General features: G+C 42.0%; 1 protein-coding gene across 5 annotated transcripts; it reads right to left on the bottom strand.

The window, feature by feature from the left end:
- Positions 1-25: 25 nt before the first annotated feature.
- Positions 26-19068, bottom strand: MED25 (mediator complex subunit 25). 5 transcript variants are annotated; one of them, XM_007429762.3, is made up of 20 exons: positions 18892-19031; positions 17669-17814; positions 15481-15526; positions 14676-14800; positions 13324-13422; positions 11956-12076; positions 10191-10347; positions 8633-8760; positions 8458-8551; positions 8106-8302; positions 7832-7954; positions 7652-7737; positions 6376-6433; positions 5227-5334; positions 3991-4161; positions 3284-3382; positions 3037-3105; positions 2039-2212; positions 1576-1783; positions 26-1066 (listed from the first exon to the last, which is right to left on the bottom strand). In XM_007429762.3, the coding sequence occupies exons 1-20, from the start codon at positions 18982-18984 to the stop codon at positions 957-959; spliced, it is 2412 nt and encodes an 803-aa protein (XP_007429824.2). In that variant the 5' UTR covers positions 18985-19031; the 3' UTR covers positions 26-956. The 5 variants fall into 5 exon arrangements, with proteins under 5 accessions (XP_007429824.2, XP_087999667.1, XP_087999666.1 ...); XM_088143541.1 differs by having other exon boundaries at positions 27-1066; positions 3284-3385; positions 19004-19068; XM_007429760.3 differs by having other exon boundaries at positions 28-1066; positions 3284-3385.
- Positions 19069-19106: the final 38 nt, after the last annotated feature.

Below are 19106 nucleotides of genomic sequence, written 5' to 3'. Positions count from 1 at the left end.
ATGCCATCATAGGCCAACAGCAGTGCATATACTTCCAGGGGTGCTTTACTCAATGGAACCCTGAAATTTTGCATCCCAGTCCTTTCATGCTCACTCTATCCCTGTTTCCTTCTTCTAACAGGAACATATATTACAAGAACCCACCCTGATTACAATCTTATCCTGTCTCAGTTTCCGAGAACAGTGTAAGCTCTAAAGAGAATTGTAGCATCCTGCTCTTAGATCTATACTTCTGCACTAAGGAAACCTGTGTTTCAGAAAGCAAAGCCAACCCACGATGCACTTGGAAAACTAAATTGAATACAATGTAGACAGGCTGCTTCAGTTTGGGCAGCTGTGAAATGGAAGAAAGATTGCGGTGGGGAATATAAGGAAGGGATGAGACATTTGAATCAGAGTTCCAAGCTTCTGAACTTCCAACAGCTGGGGAGGATGGGAGCTGCAGTTGAGGAAAAGACACCCCACCCCCCAGCCTTTTTTCTCCTTGTCCACCAAGAAAGTCCAACTCTTAAAATGGCTCCTTCTCCTTTGAAAGCTTTTTGATCACTAAATATAAGCTCCTTATTTGAGATCTGGGATCCTGGGCCAGAGCTTCACAACATACCTCACAGGAGGATCACTTTTAATTTCCCTTTCTCCTCATTCAATTGTCTCCCCATATCAAAATTCAGTGAAAGCCCACAGGGGAACTTGGGGGGCTGGACCGAGCTCTTAGTATGGACTACAGCACAGCAGAACTGGGTGACATTCCTAAAATTGCAGTAGTGGAGTGAGGAGCAGAATTAACCTCAGGAAAGACCAATTCACAATTGCAAGAGTATAATATTTCTTAACAGGGGGAACAAAAAATATTACAAATGAGAAAGGAAGAGTATTCTCAGGAAAGGAAGCATTTTCCCAGTATACAGAGATGATTTCAGCCCTGGCTGACACTGGAGCAGGGCCCTCCTCTGTCCTCAGATGAGGTCCCTGAGGATGTCATCCTCCATGATGCTGGGGGCAGGAACCTGCTGCAGGCCTGGCTGAGAAACAGGCCCCCGGGGTCCAGCATTCATTAGCATTTGACCTGGGGGAGAAGGTACAACACAGAGAGGCTTTAGAACTGCAGTGAAGACTCTCTGATTACAGGATTAGCTATGGCCCCCTGCTTAATTTCACAGCCCCTGCGGCATTTCCAGGAAATGCTTGCCTTAGAATGGAAGCCCTTTAGAAGGTTTATGCCTTCATTTCCCTTCCATCCCCAGAAATAGCTAAGATATTGTTTCCATTAATCAATGGATCCCATTTAAGGTAGCCAGGGCATCAGGAGATGGCACCATCACAGCTCTTACTTTACTATATGTTACTGTATTTCACATCCGTTGCCCATGTTCTACAGTTAAAAACCTGCACAGCTAGGTAATGACATATGCTCCCCCCAAACCTATTTCCCCCACCTCTGCAGATTAATGTACCTTGATAAAAGAAATAGATCCTCTCCCTTAAAGCAAAAATCCTTCCCCAGCTCTCAGACACAGCTGTTTCTGGGGTGGGAGGAACAGATTTTGCTTTCAACCCAGACCAAGCGCGCCATACCTTGCAATTGTGGGCGCGGTGCCATCTGGGCTGGCCACTGCTGCCCAGGAGCTTGGTGCATGAGAGGCTGTCCAGGGAGCTGGAGCTGCTGCTGCCCAGGAGGCTGATGCCCAAGAGTCTGCCCCATGGGCTGGTGTGGTATCATTCCTGAAGACCCTTGCTGGAGGTGGTGAAGGGGCTGCTGGGATTGAGGGACTCCAGCTTGGGGCTGTATATGACAGAGAGGAGGAAGCATATAACCCTTTTCTGGCTATTACAAGTGCCAGAGATAAGCAGCAAAGCTACGCTAAGCAATGCAGCCACTTTCCTTTGCTCTTAGAAGCAAAGGAGCTGTGGTGCTGGATGAAGCCGTTTCAAGAGGTGTTCTTCTCTAACCTTTCAGCAAACATCCCCTTTAACTTTAAAAAGAAGCAGAAGAAAAGAACGGGGGAGGCCTTGGTGGGGAGGAAAAAATAGCACTCACCGGCTGTTGGCTCAGGAGAAGGCTTCGGAGCTGAGGGTTGGCTCCTGGGTTTTGGGGCCTAAGCATGGCACCTCCCTGGGTGGCCTGTGGCCCAGCCGGGGGGGGACCCTGTGCTTGTGGAGGTTGGCTGGTGGGGGGGGCAGCTGGCTGCGATTGCTGCACTCGGAGCTGCAACTAGGAAGAGGAAAAGAAATATTTCCTGGCTCGCAAGAAAGTATGCAGCAATTCACATCTTTCCCATAAATCTAGAGACCTTTGCAAAGGCATTGCAGACAGCCATCAATAAAACATGGAGCTGCTCTCAAAAAGAGTGCGACCTTCTTGACAGGAACTCGCTGCTCTCATTATGTGGTGTGCAGCTGCAGGATTTCTGCAGCGACCAAATGACACAAAGATATGAAGAGACTCTGCATGAAGACAAGCTAGATGAGGGAAAGTCCTTTTAAGCCAAAAGAATATTCGGGGGGGAAATGAACCATAATAGGAACATATTCATGTTCTTCTTCATCACTTAACTGCAGAAAAGAATGAAGGCTGGTATATGAAAAGCCAGGCAAGTGTTGGGTGACTCCAACCTAAATGCTGCTTTCTCTTAGGACAGGGTGGTGTGGGACTTGTCATGCTGAAGGCCGCCTTGCTAATTTCAGTGTAGTGAAAAGTACATTTAATGCGTTCAATACAGTTAAATAACATCCCCGTGTTTTTAACAACATCCTTTCCATCTGTCATCTTAAATTTACAATTTGCTGGCAAGATTTGGCAGGGCAATGGCGGCTATGTGCAAGGCCCTGAGGTCTTAACTTGCGTACCACTCAGTTATGAAATCAGACTGTTGAATTAACACAGAGATAAATCTGCCTAGCCTCCCTCTTCCTTCCAGGTCTAAGATACCATCCTATGGGGCCAAGTAAGTGGAGCTGCATGAAAATAATGATTCCAGGATGGGATGAATCCACTTTGAACAAATTCAGCAGCTCCTACCTCCACAAGGGACTCACCAAACCCTGCTGCCGTTCTTCCATGATCCCCACCTGAGGCATACCGGGGCTCACCTGTTGCCCACCCATCTGTAAAAAGATAAAGGGAGGGGCAAATCCAACAAGGGGGTTGGCCAGTGAGGCAGGGAGACAGGCAGTGCAATGCTAAGCCCAGACATGCTGCCAAGAGATAGGTAGCTCTCTTCTGCCTTGGGTGGCTGCTGCCCAAAAACAACTAAGGCAAAGTTTGGTATGTCTAACGTCTTACCTGCTGCTGGACTCCTGGTGTGACTGGCAAAGCGCCAGGCTGCTTTGCCAGGAAGGGCTGTGTGTTGGGTGTGGACCCCAGGGGTTGAGAACTCCCCATCTGCTATAAAGCGAGATGAAGAAGAAATACATTACAGTCTTCCTAGAGCCAACTGTGGCTTTGTAGGCGTTCCTTAGCATTACAATTCCAGTGTTAAATGTTTATGGAGTCCAAAATATTTTGAAGAACATTCTCCCATACAGATGCACAAATGTACAACAAAATGCAAAAACGTTGGTTCAGGAATTAAAGCTAAGGGTGCAGTTGTGCTTAGAAATGGTCCACTGCATAGCTCCAGTTTATTAGCAAGCCAAAAAATACTATAAGAAATGCATTAAGTGAGATTTGGGGCTATTTACAATACACTCAGATGTAATTTTTCATTTATAAACATTCTCTCCTGTTTTTTTCATCATAACAAACAATTCCAAGGCAGGAATTTGATACAGAATGGCTGAACATCAATGGGTCTTATCCTCCAGTTTGCAAACAAATTAGACACAAAATATGCCAACTAAAAGTACAAGGAGGCCTACAATTTTGGGAAACAGGGGGTATTTAGGGAACACACTTGAGATAGCTCAAGATTTCAACCAACTCACAGTCTGCTGAAAAGCTTGAAAACACAATTGAGGGGAAAGAGCAAGACCAAGAGGGTCAGCACTGACCTTTTGCTGCTGAACTTGCTTGTGGTTAGTGATGACTTGGCGGATCCCATTGACAAAACCACTCTGGTCATAAGGAATGAGCCCCATGAAAATTTTCTTCTTGGAGGAGTAGAGCAGCATCAACACTCGCACCTCACAAGGTGTTGTGTGAGGGAAGTGGACACAGCCAGCCTGCTCATATGACAAGAAAAGTGCATCTGCTAAAGCAGTGGTCATGGAGGGTGGAGGGGGAACTCTGAGAAATGTCCTCCCTCCAAGCTGAAACCTTTGTCCCCTTGTTATTTACATTTGTATACTGCTCTTCTCTCAGGGATCATAGTCACTTAATATTAGAATAAAATATGAAAGTCAAGAAGAGAGAAAAACCTTCTACATTGGTCAACATCAAATGCATCAGGAAAAACTGAAGAGCACAGTTAATTAGGTGTTCCTAATGCAATTTATAAAACTGAACTACTGATGCATCTCCAAAATCAGGGAGCTCCACAACAAGGACATCAGAAACTGAGAAGGTCCTCACTAATTAACCATCCCACTTTCTAGATGTTCTTCATCACTACCATCAAAGAAGGATCTCTTCCAGCAATTTTAATAATATTGAGAGATTAAGGCCCCATCAATATGTCCATAAGGCCATGATTTACCAGCCACAATTCTGGGATTTATACCACCCCGGGCAAGTGACCTCCCCAACAAGCTAAGACATTTTCCATCAAAATCCACTTTCTATGGCCACCATAAAAAGGGACAGTAATATTAAAAAATTACTGTACTGGAGTACCAGCATATACAGCTGTACATATCTTATACTTTTTTTTTTAGATTTTTTATCCTGCCTTTATTATTTTTATAAATAACTCAAGGTGGCAAACATACCTAATACTCCTTTCCTCCTCCTATTTTCCCAACAACAAGCCTGTGAGGTGAGTTGGGCTGAGAGAGAGTGACTGGCCCAAAGTCACCCAGCCGGCTTTCGTGCCTAAAGCAGGACTAGAACTCACAGTCTCCTGTTTCTAGCCTGGTGCCTTAACCACTAAGCCAAACTGACTCTCTTTTGGCTCTGTCAAACTTTGACTGTTGGACCAGTTTACTGATCAGATAGGTTTCCAAAGGTAAGAAAACAGACTGCCTTAGCTTGTCCATCATGACCAACCCTCAACTGGGAGATTCTACTTCTCCAACTTAGCTGAACCTCCTTGACCACACCCACATCCTATGCAATATGCAGAGTCTTACAAATCCGTTGCCCATGATGCGATAGAGCCCCTTGAGTGACTCCAAGTCCTTATTGGTGAAATGGAACTGCACCATGCGTGAGTTGCGGAACAGGTGACCCAGAGTTGTCTACAAAGAAGGAATGGGTTAATCCAGGTGGAACTAAATCTGTGTATATTCCAAGCCATCCTACTTTGCCACAGATACGTAATTTCAATCAAGGGAAATTTCTGGGAAACCCAGTGATGATAAAACCAAAGCTGAAGGGACAAGAACTATCCTATAATACAAATTCTACAGATTTAAAAATATAAGAACTTATTATACATAATAATATAAGAGATTTCAAAGTCACACCATTTTCCTACAGGGAAAAGAGATTAGTTGCAGCTGACCACAGCCAGGGAAAACGTTTCAGACACCTCCATTAACTTAACAGTATACCTTTCTTTTTTCTTCACGTGTTAATATAGAAGACTAAGATTTCCAGTAGAGAAGCGTGTCTGCTACCTGCAGTGTGATATCTGTCATGCTCATAAAAACTCCATGTAAATTATGAATAACCCTATAACTTCCTGATATTTTCAGTACAGCAGAAGCAGCCCACCTTTCACTATTTCTTAAAAATTATTCAGCATGGCAAGGCTGTTTCAATACCCACAGTACAGCTAAGTTCACTGCAGCAACAAGAATAGCAACACCAATAAAGGCTAGTACAAATCAGATTTTCCAGGCACAGACTCAGTATACCAACCCCTGAATTTCCATAAATCTTAAGGACCGGCCCCTTTGCCCTAGAGCCCCTCATGTCATCTGAACAGCTGAGATCAATATCACTGTTTCTTTGCTGCTCCTAATAATGAAAAAAGAGCCACTAGAATCAAGACTGCTATGCAGAGGTTAAGGTTTTAACTTCATCCAGCAAACCCTGCAGGGCAGATTAATAGAGACGGGAAGAGAAAGTGGGTGAATTTAGACCTTGCCCCCATATTGATCCCTGCAGATAAGTTGGCATGGATCCAAGTTCTACCCAGTACTGCCACATCTACCTTGGCAGCCCTCAAAAGATTCTGGTAGTATCTGCGTGCCATTTACTTTGCAAAATGTTTCCCATCCCTGTTTAACATTAGATCACACTTTGTCTCCAGCAATCACATGCATTTCACTTACCAAGAGTTGTTGGGGAATTAACTGCATAATGAGCTTCTGGGGCCACTGCTCAGCCTTCCTAGAACACAGTGAGGAGAGGAGAGTCAGCTGTGCATTTCTTACCCGTCTCTGCTTAAAATCATTCTATCATCTTACACACATAAATAACAGAGAACACAATTCTCCAAATGTTAGTGTACACCATATATTGTATTAACATATTGCTCTTAACAGCTGCTGCATGCTTCACTTTTATTGGTTTGTTTTATTAACAAATATTTATGGAAGATAGTTTTATTGTTTTTCTTCTGTGCACTGCTCTGGGCTGCCTTGGGAGAATATAAGCAGGGTCAGGAAGGATGTTTCCAAAACAGCATCATGCAAAGAGAAAGTCCTAAAGTCTGCAGATGAATAAAAAAACTTTGTTCCCTAGAGAGAACAAATAGCGCAGAAAGGACTGAATGCGCTCAAGGGCTGAGGAATGCTGATTGTGTCATAGTGAAAAGAGACTCAGGTAAATGAGGAAATTGGACAGAATATCATGGAGAAGGACATGACTGTTGATTGAAATACTGAGGATATTGAATACTGCAACATTTTGTGACATGTCTCACTTGTTTAATCTGCTTTAATTACTGCCTATTAAAACACTCAAACCTATGTACAGCTATAAAAATAATTGGCACACATTTGGAAGTAATTAAAAACTAAAGCAGGGAAGAGCATGGCTGGCTTGGGAATTCTGGGAGTTGAAGTCCAGACATCTTAAAGTTGCCAAGGTTGAGAAACACTGGCTTAAAGACCCAGGGTGGGAAAGGCTTCACACCATGCTTTAATCTGAGACATAGCCAGTGGGGTCTTCTGGGGAGGATGAATTAGGATGTCCCACAGTTATAACCACCACAAAGGTCCTACTCCAGGCTAGTCAATGACTTCTAGTTTTTCAAAAAAGAAAGGAACTTGCTCCAACAACTCTCAACTTTCGAGAGTTAATTCCACTCACTCTGGTGGCATTCAGATTCTGCATTCACAAAAGGCCAAATAAATTGGAAAGGTAGCCTGTGGCTGAAAGAAAACTACCCACCACCCAATTAGACAAGGATGGTGATGTATTAGAATTGATAACTTCCTATTCATAGCACGGCTGGTATGTTTTTCTATGTTCCTCCACTCTCAAATCCTCCAAGATTCAGCTTGTTTCTACCAGTACCAGAACACCAGTTTTGATTTCACCTTCCTGCTCTCAAAATAATTGACAATGTCTCTTTTTTCTCTTAAGTGACCCAGAGGCACTCACAAGTTCTCTCCTTGATTGACATACACCTGGCAAGGCAGGGAACGTGTGAGCTTGGTATTGGAATCCACAGAAGTTGGCTTCGGCTTCTGGGGAAAAAGGATGGGACAGATGGTCAAAACGTATCAGGATAAGGAGTTCCTATGAATCTTTCTCCCTTTCTGTCCATAATTCAGCTCTCACCTCCTGCCATTCCAGCACCCCACTCCATGCCATCACTTTGTTTGGGATAGATTGCTGGGATGCTCCAATTTGTGCCTGTGCCGGCTGAGTCACATTCATACTGTTGGGAGGCACACCACTAGGCTGGGAAGAGATAAAAGAGTGGGGCAGCGGAAGGAGAAGGAGAGATGCACAAACGTCACATGACAAGCCAGTCACATCTAGATGAAAAAAGTGGTAAGATTTGTGTGAACGTCTGCCTCCCACCACCAAAACTACCAGGGCCCATATGTACCATGGCTGATGCACCAGACTGTGGGGGAGCTTGCACAGGTGGCTGAACCAGCAGGCCAGAGCCTGTAGTTACTGTGGAGACCAGACTAGACTGAGATGAGGCAGGGAGCTTTTGAGTCAGAGCTGGAACAGAGCCTGTTGAAAGTGTCTGCGTGGGAGCTTGACTGAAAGCTGGTGGCATGGTATTCAAGGAAGGGACTATATAGAAGAAAGAAAAAACAACATGGCTGTAGAACCCACCATCCATAATCTGGTACTTATCTGTCCTCTGTTCTCATACCCTCCCCACCTTCAAGTCTAATCCTTGAAGGATTTCTTGCAGCCCCAATCCTGGGAGAAACACAACGACTCACAGCGGGTGCCTAGACTGGCCTTTTGATTCTTGGCGGCTTCCACAGCAGACTGAGCAGCTGCCTGGGCTGCAGTGAGAGTCGTGGGTTGTGTAACCTAAACCAGAGAGGAGTAGTCAGGATGAGTTTTAAAAGGTAAGGTCCCAACCCAGTTGCCACCTGGGGGCAAAGGATGTACCTGATACGGCTGAGAAACTGGTGGCAAGACTTGTGGTGGTGCTGGAGGGAGCTGGGGGGGCACTGGGGGAGGCTGAGATACAGTTTGTTTGGGCTGCAGGTTGTTGTTGGTTGCTCCTGCTCCTCCTACTGCAAACAGAAAAGAGAGGCTGACGTTAAATGCACACAATGAATAATATACAGGATTTGCAAGAGATATTATTCATCCTCAGGAGGGGCAATTCCCTCCCGCCAACTTTATCTTGCTCATTCATATACATACAGAAATACAAACATCCGTGCCGCTGCTGGCCAAGAAACACTATCTACTGAGAGCAAAAAGATTCTTATTATTAGTAAAAAGGTGGGGTATACTTCAAAGTAAGTAAAAATAACTTAAAATGAAGAAAATGAAGTTGTCCCAGGGTATAAGATCCACCCAGTTAACTGAAACTAAGGCTGGTCTTGGTTAGTACCTTGGGATTCCCTTTGTGCATGTTTTTTGTTAAGAAATGTTACTTGTCATGCTTTTAAAGTTTAATAAATAATTTTTTAAAATGGTGTATCCTGATTTTTTTTTAATTGGGAAAAAATGGGTATATAAATGAACTAAGTAAAAGTATTAGAGGCAATTTCTGAATTTTAAGTAAATAAATACTATAGCTACTACTTCCCCTAGTTGGAGTGCTATGGGCACTTTCACAATGACATCTGGATTCAGTGGCTTGTATAAATTCAAGCACATTTGCATAGCCTGATCACTCTCCCATCAAAATCTACTTCTGTTTGTTCTAGCAATGGTGAATCAGAAACAGCAATGCACTGAAACCCAACTTCTGGAAATAGCTGTTACGCTCTCTTCTAGGATTTCTTGCTTGGCATTTTGCATAGTGAAACAGGGTGCAATAAAAGCTGGAAATGTGGACTTTTAATAGAAGCAAAACCAGAGATTCCCGGGGAACCGAAATCTAAAATGAATGTCATCCCTTTTTTCCCCCTTGAGTTTCTGCATTATTGTAAAAACACAAAACAAAAACCCTGTTCTTGACTTTGAAGATATGATCCCTTTGGAAAACAAAGTTGGGCTTCCATGGGGAGATAACAGAAAAGTGAATCCCTTGCTGAGGAAAAAAGCAGCATGGATGATGACAGAGAGCGCTCCCCATATCTCTTGCCCCACTAGCTTCAATGAGGAGAAAGAAGAGCAGGTACAATGAAATCAATTGGAGTTATGTTAGCTGTGATTCATAAGATCCATTAATTTTGATAGATCTGATCTAATATGACAAGGCTGAATCCAATCACATCACTACAAGATGAACCTAATGAGCCTGATAATCAACACTTTTAATAAGCTTTCTTGTTTCAATGACTCCCAAGTGATAACATGGAAAGAACCAGGCGAGTCCAAGGACAAAATGGAAACTCTCACAATGCTCTCTCCTCTCTACCTTGCCTTTTGTGGGACGCTAAACATCTTGTATTCCTCTTTTCATTCTTATCCAGGTTAAACTGGCCATCTTATAACAATCCGTATGATATATTCTAGTCCCATCCACATTCCCAAGATCAGCTTTTACCTGGAAGTACCATACCACGGATGAGGATCATATGCCGGGGGTCCTGGCTATAGTCTTTCAGCTGGGTCTCCAACATGGTCCCTGTCACAGCCTTCTCAAAAAGAATGCGCAGAGCTGGCAGTTTCCGTGGGGAGATAATAGAAAAGTGAATCCCCCGCTGGGGAAGAAAAGCAGAATGGATAAGGAGAGAGGAGACCTCCTACACCTCTTTCCTATTCAGTTTCAAGGTGGAGACTGAAGAGAAACTTCTGCAGATTCTCATTCCCAAACTGTGCACATTGCTTCTAGTTACAAATAGTCTTCACCATGTTGCCAAATGACCCACAACTGGAAACAGTGTTTGAGGATGCTGCTGCAACACCTTTGTTAAAGTTAAGCTAATAGGGGTCTGTTCAATTCCTAGATTGCTGACTGCCAGGGAAGCCCATATATGCCATCTTGAGTGCAACACTGGTAGAAAGACAGGTTACATGTACAGTACAGAAACCTCTTCCTTCCCCAACCTGGATAGCTCCCAGATGTGTGGAACAAATCTCAGAATTCTCCAGTGCCAAGTCCCATGTGGCTAGCAAATTCAAGCAGCAAGAATCACACAAATTTTGGAAAGGCTAGTCAGGACAAAAACATAATCTTGAAAGAAATAAGTTTCCAAGCAGACTTGTAGCAAACTGATTAAGGTGAAATGTTTCCTTTCTATGGCCCCCACGCTGGGTTGTGCTGTTTCTCCCACTCCCTGAACTCCTCCTCCTCCTCCTGTGCCTAGTTCTCACAGTCTCGCACACCCAACCAGCAGGGCCATGGCTGACAACTGTGGAATTTGAAATCCACACACTTGAAGTGTGCCCAGGTTAGACAGGCTGAAGAAAACATCTAGCAGTCCACTCCTTCATATTAACTTCCTTTAGTCTTCCTCCTTAGTCTTAGTTTCTCATAAAAATTTGACAAGGTTATCTCAAATCTTTTCTCACATAGTGTTTGTCATTTTTAATTACAAAGTTCTGGACATTTTAAGCATCTTACTGAATAATGTTGGAAGCTGTATCAGATAAAGAAGATTTTATTGTCATCTGATGAGATAATATTTAACTCAGGTCTGTAAGAGAAGAACTGGACTTGGTTTTAACCATAAATTAAAAATTTGGTCAAGACCATAAAGTATTTCTTGCTTAAGGAAATGTTCACCATGGAAAATGCAAGTGATCCAGTTTACAAATGAAAAGTTTTCGTAACCAAAGAGGAAAAATAAAATCTAGAAGCTGTGCAGATTAAGCTGATTTGTATCAATACTAGAAGTAACCTCTTAACTGAGGAAATATTATCTTAGCAACATTTCATTAAGTTCCCTTCCTGTGAATACTAGATTCCTTATTAAGAGACAAAAGGAGAACACCTAAGCTGCTGAGCCCATCAAAGGTGGACAATCCAGAGTCCTTAATTTCAGAAGCCTCCTGTAAGAGATCAGTTCAGGCATCTGCTAAGAGATATTCGTCTCTTTCTTACAGCCTGATGCTTGGAAGAGAAAAGTATCCCTGGTTACATTAGGGTTTGGCTTTAGCTACTCCTTGCCCACCAACCGTGACATCCCAGCACATTACTCCTTCCACATAAAGAATATTGCTCTTCTTATTCCTTGCTGAGATTTCCATAGTCCTGCAGGCCACAATTTGTAGATATTTGAGAAGACTCGGATAGAGGAATGGTCAACAGCTTTACCATATCCTAACCCAGGCTCTGGGGAAATCGCTGTAGAATACTTTCTACTCACCTCACCAATCTTTTGCACCAGATTTTCTGTGGTATAGCCTGAATATGTGGTACTCTCCACAGCCGGAAGCAGATATGGCGGGGAGTTGCAAATAAGGATGCAGACTTTATGTGTGGGGCCTCTGTTTGGGAGAGAGCACAAGAAGAGTTATAATTATTGAAATCTGTGGAATTACACATTCAAGCAGGCTGCTTTGATACAAAGTAGACTTTTGACACATGTGCAACATTGTTATGAATCTGCCCCCTATTTTGATGTTTGTGGATGGGACTATCTTGCCTGAAGAAATACTCCATATGACTGAGGGATTTAACAAACCAAGCATACTATTTCTTTAGTGTGATTGTGAATGAAATGGACATTTCATCTGCAAACTGGGAGGTTTTTCATGTTTTAACACTCCTCACAAGTTGGATTTTCCTGCTTCATGGCTCAAACAGCAGCTTTGCCAGGGGGTTATTTACACACTGGAAAGTGGTGTGGAAAATGTAATATTCTCAAACAGCAGCTTTGCCAGGGGGATATTCACATACTGAAAGTGGTGTGGAAAATGTAATATTCTCTCCCACAAGTCTCTGATCAAACTGATAGCTGAATAAGCTGCTTTAACTTTTTTTAAAAAAAAAATGCTGATACACTGGATCATAGATTTCCTGTATCATGATTGTTTCAGCACAAAGAAAAAGCAGTTGCAATGGACAGACGCAGCCAGCGCATACTGGAAATTTACACAGAATTACCTAAAATGGATAACACAGCTTCAAAAACCTGCACAAATATGTTGAGTGGTGGTGGCAATCTAACTTCTATTATCAAGAGATAAACACGACTTCAAGAGCTGTGTCAACTACTTATATCAATCTACTTTCACTTTTCCAGTGCTTTACAATTGATCAGATATTGCAAATATTAGGGCTTCTGACCTCAAAAAGGAAACTGCATTTTAGTGGATCTGCCCCTGAAACTATAAGCCCCTTGAGGAAATGGGAAGCATGTAACCTTGCTCTAAAATTAAAACAAATTTGTACAAGGAAGGCCCCCGTAGCTGGCGTAGACAGAAAGACAATTCTTGTCCCATAACCTCTCTTTTCTAGACACTGCATGAAGTGTGTCTTTCAAATGGCTATGAAAGACACCATGAAAAAAATAAAATAAAAACCACCTTTTGTTTCATCTAATTTCTGGTACTGCAAAACAATTCCAGATGCATAAAAATCACACATACACAAAATCAGTCTCAAGATGAGTCATGATTATTTGCGCTAATATTAAAAACAGATGGGTGTTCTCAAGCACATTCACTGAATGTACTTGTACACTTTCTGCCCTTTGTTCCATCATCACCCACCCACTCCTATTATCACTTACATTTGCTCTCTCATCTTCTTGAAGTCATCAAAGAGTTGTAGAGCGGTACTGAGACCTTCCGAGATGAGGCTGCAGCTCTCACCGCCACCACCCACAAACCTGGGTAGACAAAAAGGATACAAAAGCCAATGCTGGAGATGAAAGCCTTATTCAATTTAGCTCAGCCCCTTTGTGTGATGAACAAACAAACCAAAAGGCTCTCTAAAACCACCAGTATAGTTCATCGCTGTATCCAAATCAGGAAACCATGATTAATTATTTTATATCCTGGCTTGTTTTTCAGCCTTTGATCAGACATGAGCCCACAAGTTTCATTCTCCTTTTGCATATGTAAGCCAAATTACAATAATCCGAACAAAACTATTTTCATGCTCTGGACAGAGTTCTGGCATAAACAAGGCTGCTATATGCTATGTCCAACATTTGATCCGGTTTTTGACTCCTGGCAACTGCCTGGACTAGTCCCTGCAGTTTTCTTGGCAAGACTTTTGGAGATGGTTTGCCACTGACTGCTTCCTAGGGCTGAGAGAGTGACCAGCCCAAAATCACCCAGCTGGCTTTGTGGCTAAGGTGGGACTAGAACTCACTGTCTCTCACCAGTTTCTAGCCTGGTGCTTTAACCACTAGACCAACTGGCTCTCTTGATCCATCTAGTTTACTACAATTTATTTCAAATATCAATGAATCGCAAAGGCTTCAGACACCATTTTCCCTTCCTGGGCCTGCTACTCAAAATATTTTAATATGAGATGTCTGAATTTAAACTTGGAACTTGATATGATACTTATTATGTTTGGGTTCCACCATCAAACTACTCCATAGTTATATCCTTCAACTGGTGTCTCCCAAATGAGCTGGACTTCAACTTCCATTACTCTCAGTCAGCATGGCTGTGAATTATGAGATTTAAATTTCAAAAATCCTAGAAGGCACCAGGTAGAGAAGATGTTTTAGACTTCATTGGTGGTACAATGAGTTTTACCACCTGCTTTATCCTTCATGTATTTTATGAGAAGTCAGGAGTCCTGGCTTCTGATTCACTTGCTATTATTCAGCTTTACGTTTTTTAAAACAAATAAGTCTTCATTTCCATTTCTTCTTAGACTGACACATCTGGATGAATTCCTAAACTCATCCTGTTCAGTTGTCTAGCCAAAGATACTACTTATCATAGATCATAGGCTAAAACATGCCATAATGAGAGGAAGATAATCTTATGGCACAGCACTGACTAAACATTTGTTGTACTAACATGCTGAGATTTTTTCCTCATCTCAACAAGACCCCACATTTACACTCGGACATATATATTCTAATGAAGAAGCAGCATTAACACAAATTCCTATACTCACTGAATGCTGTCAAGCCATGTGACAAACTCATATGCACTACTCGTTGGCGCATGGCACTGTACGTATGATTCAGGAGCACAGTCTACTGTATTGAACACCACCAGGCTGTACTGGGTACCACCATACTGCAGAATAGGTTGGAAAGTAGAGGCTGGTTAGACAGTGGCTTCTGAGGAGAGATATTTTCAACACTATGATTCACATGAACAAGAATATGGACTTCTGCCTAGCTTAAATTCTAATATTAAGGATTTTGGCTTCTTTTAGAGAATACATGCAATCTGTTGCTCTTTAGATGTGTGAGACTCAAATTCCTGCCACTCAGATTGGGTGCAGATACTTTGTCTTCATAAAAGCGAAAGTTGGTGGTTATGGTTGAAACAGAAAGTTAAAGCAATGATGGCATTACCAAATATGGCAAGACTACAGATTTGGCTGTTCATTGCTTTCATCTCCAAAAGGTGCATCAGAGTGTGCAGAAATGCAAATATAGCATCTGTTGGTAAGGTGTTACACATGGTTACTACGTTTGCACTCCCACATGCTTTGAAGCACTTTTTGGAGAATGAATTCACAGTTGCACAGGCCTACTGAATGCCAAAATGGCACTGGCTATTCTCAAGCCCTTGCTTCCCCCTATCTATTTTTCCAAGCAATGCATTTTCCTGTCTCATAGAACTGGAAGAGGCTATCTAGGCTTTCAGACCCAACCCTCTGCTTAGCAGACAGCATATTCCAAGAGGGGAGACCTCCCTATCTACTCAATGCTGTGTATTTACAACCTCAAAAGTAGTCACACACTCACATCTCCTCCAAAGTCTGTTTCAGCTGGAGGACCACCATTAAAATACCTGAAAATGAAAAGAAGAATCCCTTAGACAACAAAAGGAGAGAAGAGTTATCTTCAATAGATATGGCATCAGAAATTGAGTGAAAATAATAATATAAAATCATCATAATCATAATACGATAGCTTTAATACCATCAAACAACATCTGCCTATCCCAGGTCCTTGGGAAGGACTCGATAGGTGGATAAAAATGCCAAATCCAGTCTAAACATCTGACTGACTGTGCAACCAAAAATAATAATAATTTATTAAACTTGCATGCTGCCCAACTCTCAATGACTCTGGGCAGCTCACAACAAACAAAAAATTACAATAAAATCAATAAAACATAAAGATAAAAGATAGCAAGCATGATGAAGTGCATGGTCTCACTCTCCTTCACCAAAGGCCTGGGTGAAGATCCAGATCTTCACACCTCTTCTAAACAGCAGTGGGGGGGCCATCTGGATCTCAGGGGGAAGATTCAGATCTCTGTTCCAGAGGGCAGGCACTGCTACAGAGAAGGCACCCTTCTGGGGTCCTGAGAAATGACACTGCTTAATCTAAAGAACCTGGAGTGCACCACCCTGCAGGATCAAATCAGCTGGGCAGATGTTATAGGAGACAGGCAATCCCTCAAGTAACCAGGCTGTATACCATGCAGGGCTTTATAGGTAAAAACCAGCACTTGTTTGTTTGCTATTCTTGTTCAAGATACAGACAATAGAATCACTGAACTGCTTTTCATGACTGGTATTCTGGTTCAATTATTTACCATGTTTTATCACCTGCCAGTTTGGTAGAGCTAAGAATAAACTGCAAATACTCTCTTAGTGCTAACCTAAGACATTTTCTTACCTGAGGCAAATAAAGAGATATTATGCCTTCCTCAATTTCTTCTATTTCTATTTCTCTATTCCTCTATTTCTTTCTCAATTTATCTTCTGTACGCCCTGAAATTCCACTATTTGGAATCTAGAAATGTATTCATTATGTACACTTGAAGTTATTTCTTCAACCAGGAAAAAAAAATTAGGCCCTGTATTTTACTCCTACCAACTTTTTTCCAACATGTTCCTACACAGAAATAGATCTCATATATTTTCAAATAAACTGTAATATTGTGCAAGACTAGAAATGTATGCTTTTTTCTCTTTTCAGAAGGTTCCACTTCTTTAATTATAGTGTTTACTCCATATTCAAAAGTAGAATGGCAGATATCAACAGATCTCTGAATTTGCAGTAGGTTGACAAAGCTTTTCTAGCAATACCATCAAAATAACCACACAGAGATGCAAATGGGTTGCTCAAAAAAATACTTAGGGGAGGAGTCTGGACTGAATTAAAATTTCCCTTTATTAACAGACATGTGTTTAGTTCTGTTATTAATCACAAATTCTTGAACCGAGCACATAATTAGGGTATTCTGTTCCTTGATTTTTAGTATATACCCACTCTCCTAAGTCAGTATTTTTTGCTGCGCTCTGGTTGATGCACCTAATTGTTCTACTAAAAAGAAAGCAGATTTAGCAAGCCTGAAGACTACCTATCTCTGTTCTATAGCTATATACTTATTTATTATATAATTATAAAGTATATAATATACTATAATTATGAAACTCTCAGCAGTTTACTAATTACAAGCAACACAAATATTTAAATAAAATGTCCACAGTAGAAACTAAAATATATAAAATGTTAAAACCATAACATCATAAACATCATAAACATGATCAAACTAGATGTTGGATTTCAGCTGTTTAGAATTTTATGTATGCTTTCTTAGGAATAAGCTTTACCATTTTGATATATGACTGTAAATGTTTTCTGATAAGTTTTGACTGATTGGCTAGTCAAAATTTTACTGACATACATACATACATAATCTTAACTGTATGATTAGAATCCTTCTGTCAGTTATCCACCATGCCAGTCTGAAGCACACTGATATTTATTCCACCCACTACCTACTAGATCATCCATCAGAAGAGTTTCTATAAATTGTAAATACATATTGTTAGGCTTCTTAAAATCAGCATACAAGCTGCATGTACAAAGCACAATAGCAGCTAATCACATTTTTCTAGCATTGTTTTCTTCCTGTGTCCTCCACTGACAAAATCAAGGGAGGCAAATGACACCTTGAGATTGTGTGAACACTCACTCAATGGCAGGAAGGAGATAATGCTTGCGCAAAGACTCAAAGTAAGGTCCAAGATTGGCAGTGCCCTCAATAACGAACACAACATCAGCAACCATCCCCATGGGTTGAGCAGGCATGTCCAGCGTTGGTACCACCATCTCCTTCAGCTACCATAATGGGGTGAGAACATAGAAGAGTAGTGAGGCAAATATTAAAGACAAAAGCCGAAGTTGAAATAAATGACTTCTTAGTATTTATTCAGTATCACAGGAGGACTAAATGCTGTACAAAATACAGAACTAACATCATCTCTGGACAAGGGAGACTATTTACGTAAGACAAGCGAAAGAAAAAGAACAGTAGGAGACTGAGAAACGAGAAGTGCCATGGAAGCATATCTAAGGGAGATAGAGCTTATGGAAGAGACAAGGTGGAGTACAATGGGCATCACATCCCCTACTAGTTCAAAGTAAAGATTCCTGCAACCCAACGATGTGACTCTAAATGTTGCTCTACTATAACTCCCAGCAGAACTAGCTCACCTAGCCTAAGATGAGGGATGCTGGGAGTTACACTTTCACAGTATCTGGAGGATCTCATTCTCCATACCTAACATTATCTAATTTCCATAGCCAGGACCCCAACACATTGATCAGTTCCCATAATCCTCACTCATCATGTTCAAAACATATGGAGGGCTCTAGGCAAAGTTGATTTAGTCCCAACATTTAATTCCCACAGCAGCTAACAGATGCTTATAGGAAGCCCTCAAGAAAGGATAAAGGCAACAACTATCCCCCTTATTCTTCCACCCTACTGCTCCCACGAACAGTTCTTCTGTAAGGCACTAGCTAGTTGCCACACCTTTCAGTTGTTGGTAAGACCGCCCATAGATCTATCTCCTTTTTAAAAATCAATCGGATTATTAGCTGTCACCGATATCTTGTTACAATGAGTCCCGTAAATTAAGAAACTGAGGAACAAGTGTTATTTCTGGGACAGATGAGCCTTTGCTCTGATTTTACTCTCAAATTTAATTTATTAAAACCAAAGCCATGAAAGAGGAAAAAGAGAGATGTTGTTTTGGCTTTGTTGAATGAGACGATGGAGCAGAAGCAGGAAGGTTATTTGTGGCTCGAACTCGGATCTTCTTTCACCCCCCTCCCTCCACCGCCTCAGTAAATGCCGCTCCCAAGCTTTGAATCCTCTCCCCCTCACATTTCCACTCCCCCCCATCCCCGTACCCGAAGCAGACATCCGGCTTCTGAAGTTCTCTTGTTTTCCAGCCACAGGAAATGCTTCCCTTCAGGTCCGCTAGTCGGGACGCACGCGCACATAAAAGAGTCACCAATTTACCTTTCATTCTCTCTCGATGGTTAAGAGTTCTTTTCACTCACCCCCTCCTTCCCCGGAAGGAGTGAACGAACCGCAGGCGCATAGGAGGGGGCAAAGAGGAAAA

Source organism: Python bivittatus, unplaced genomic scaffold (genome assembly GCF_059951505.1).
Source record: "Python bivittatus isolate LINGU-HERP-01145 unplaced genomic scaffold, Pbiv_v1 ctg000410_np1212, whole genome shotgun sequence".
Classification (NCBI taxonomy): Eukaryota; Metazoa; Chordata; class Lepidosauria; order Squamata; family Pythonidae; genus Python; species Python bivittatus.
The sequence above is the reverse complement of the archived record's forward strand: the minus strand, read 5'-3'. Positions and strand labels throughout refer to the sequence as shown.

What these genes read in the sequence shown, in the direction of transcription:
- MED25 (XM_007429760.3), bottom strand. Translation starts at nt 18,984, where the DNA reads ATGTGCGCGTGCGTCCCGACTAGCGGACCTGAAGGGAAGCATTTCCTG. An exon ending in GGCCAGTCTAGGCACCCGCT is followed by an intron (nt 8,303 to 8,457) that starts GTGAGTCGTTGT and finishes TCTTCTATATAG; the next exon opens with TCCCTTCCTTGAATACCATG. An exon ending in TTCTCCTGAGCCAACAGCCG is followed by an intron (nt 1,784 to 2,038) that starts GTGAGTGCTATT and finishes TGTCATATACAG; the next exon opens with CCCCAAGCTGGAGTCCCTCA.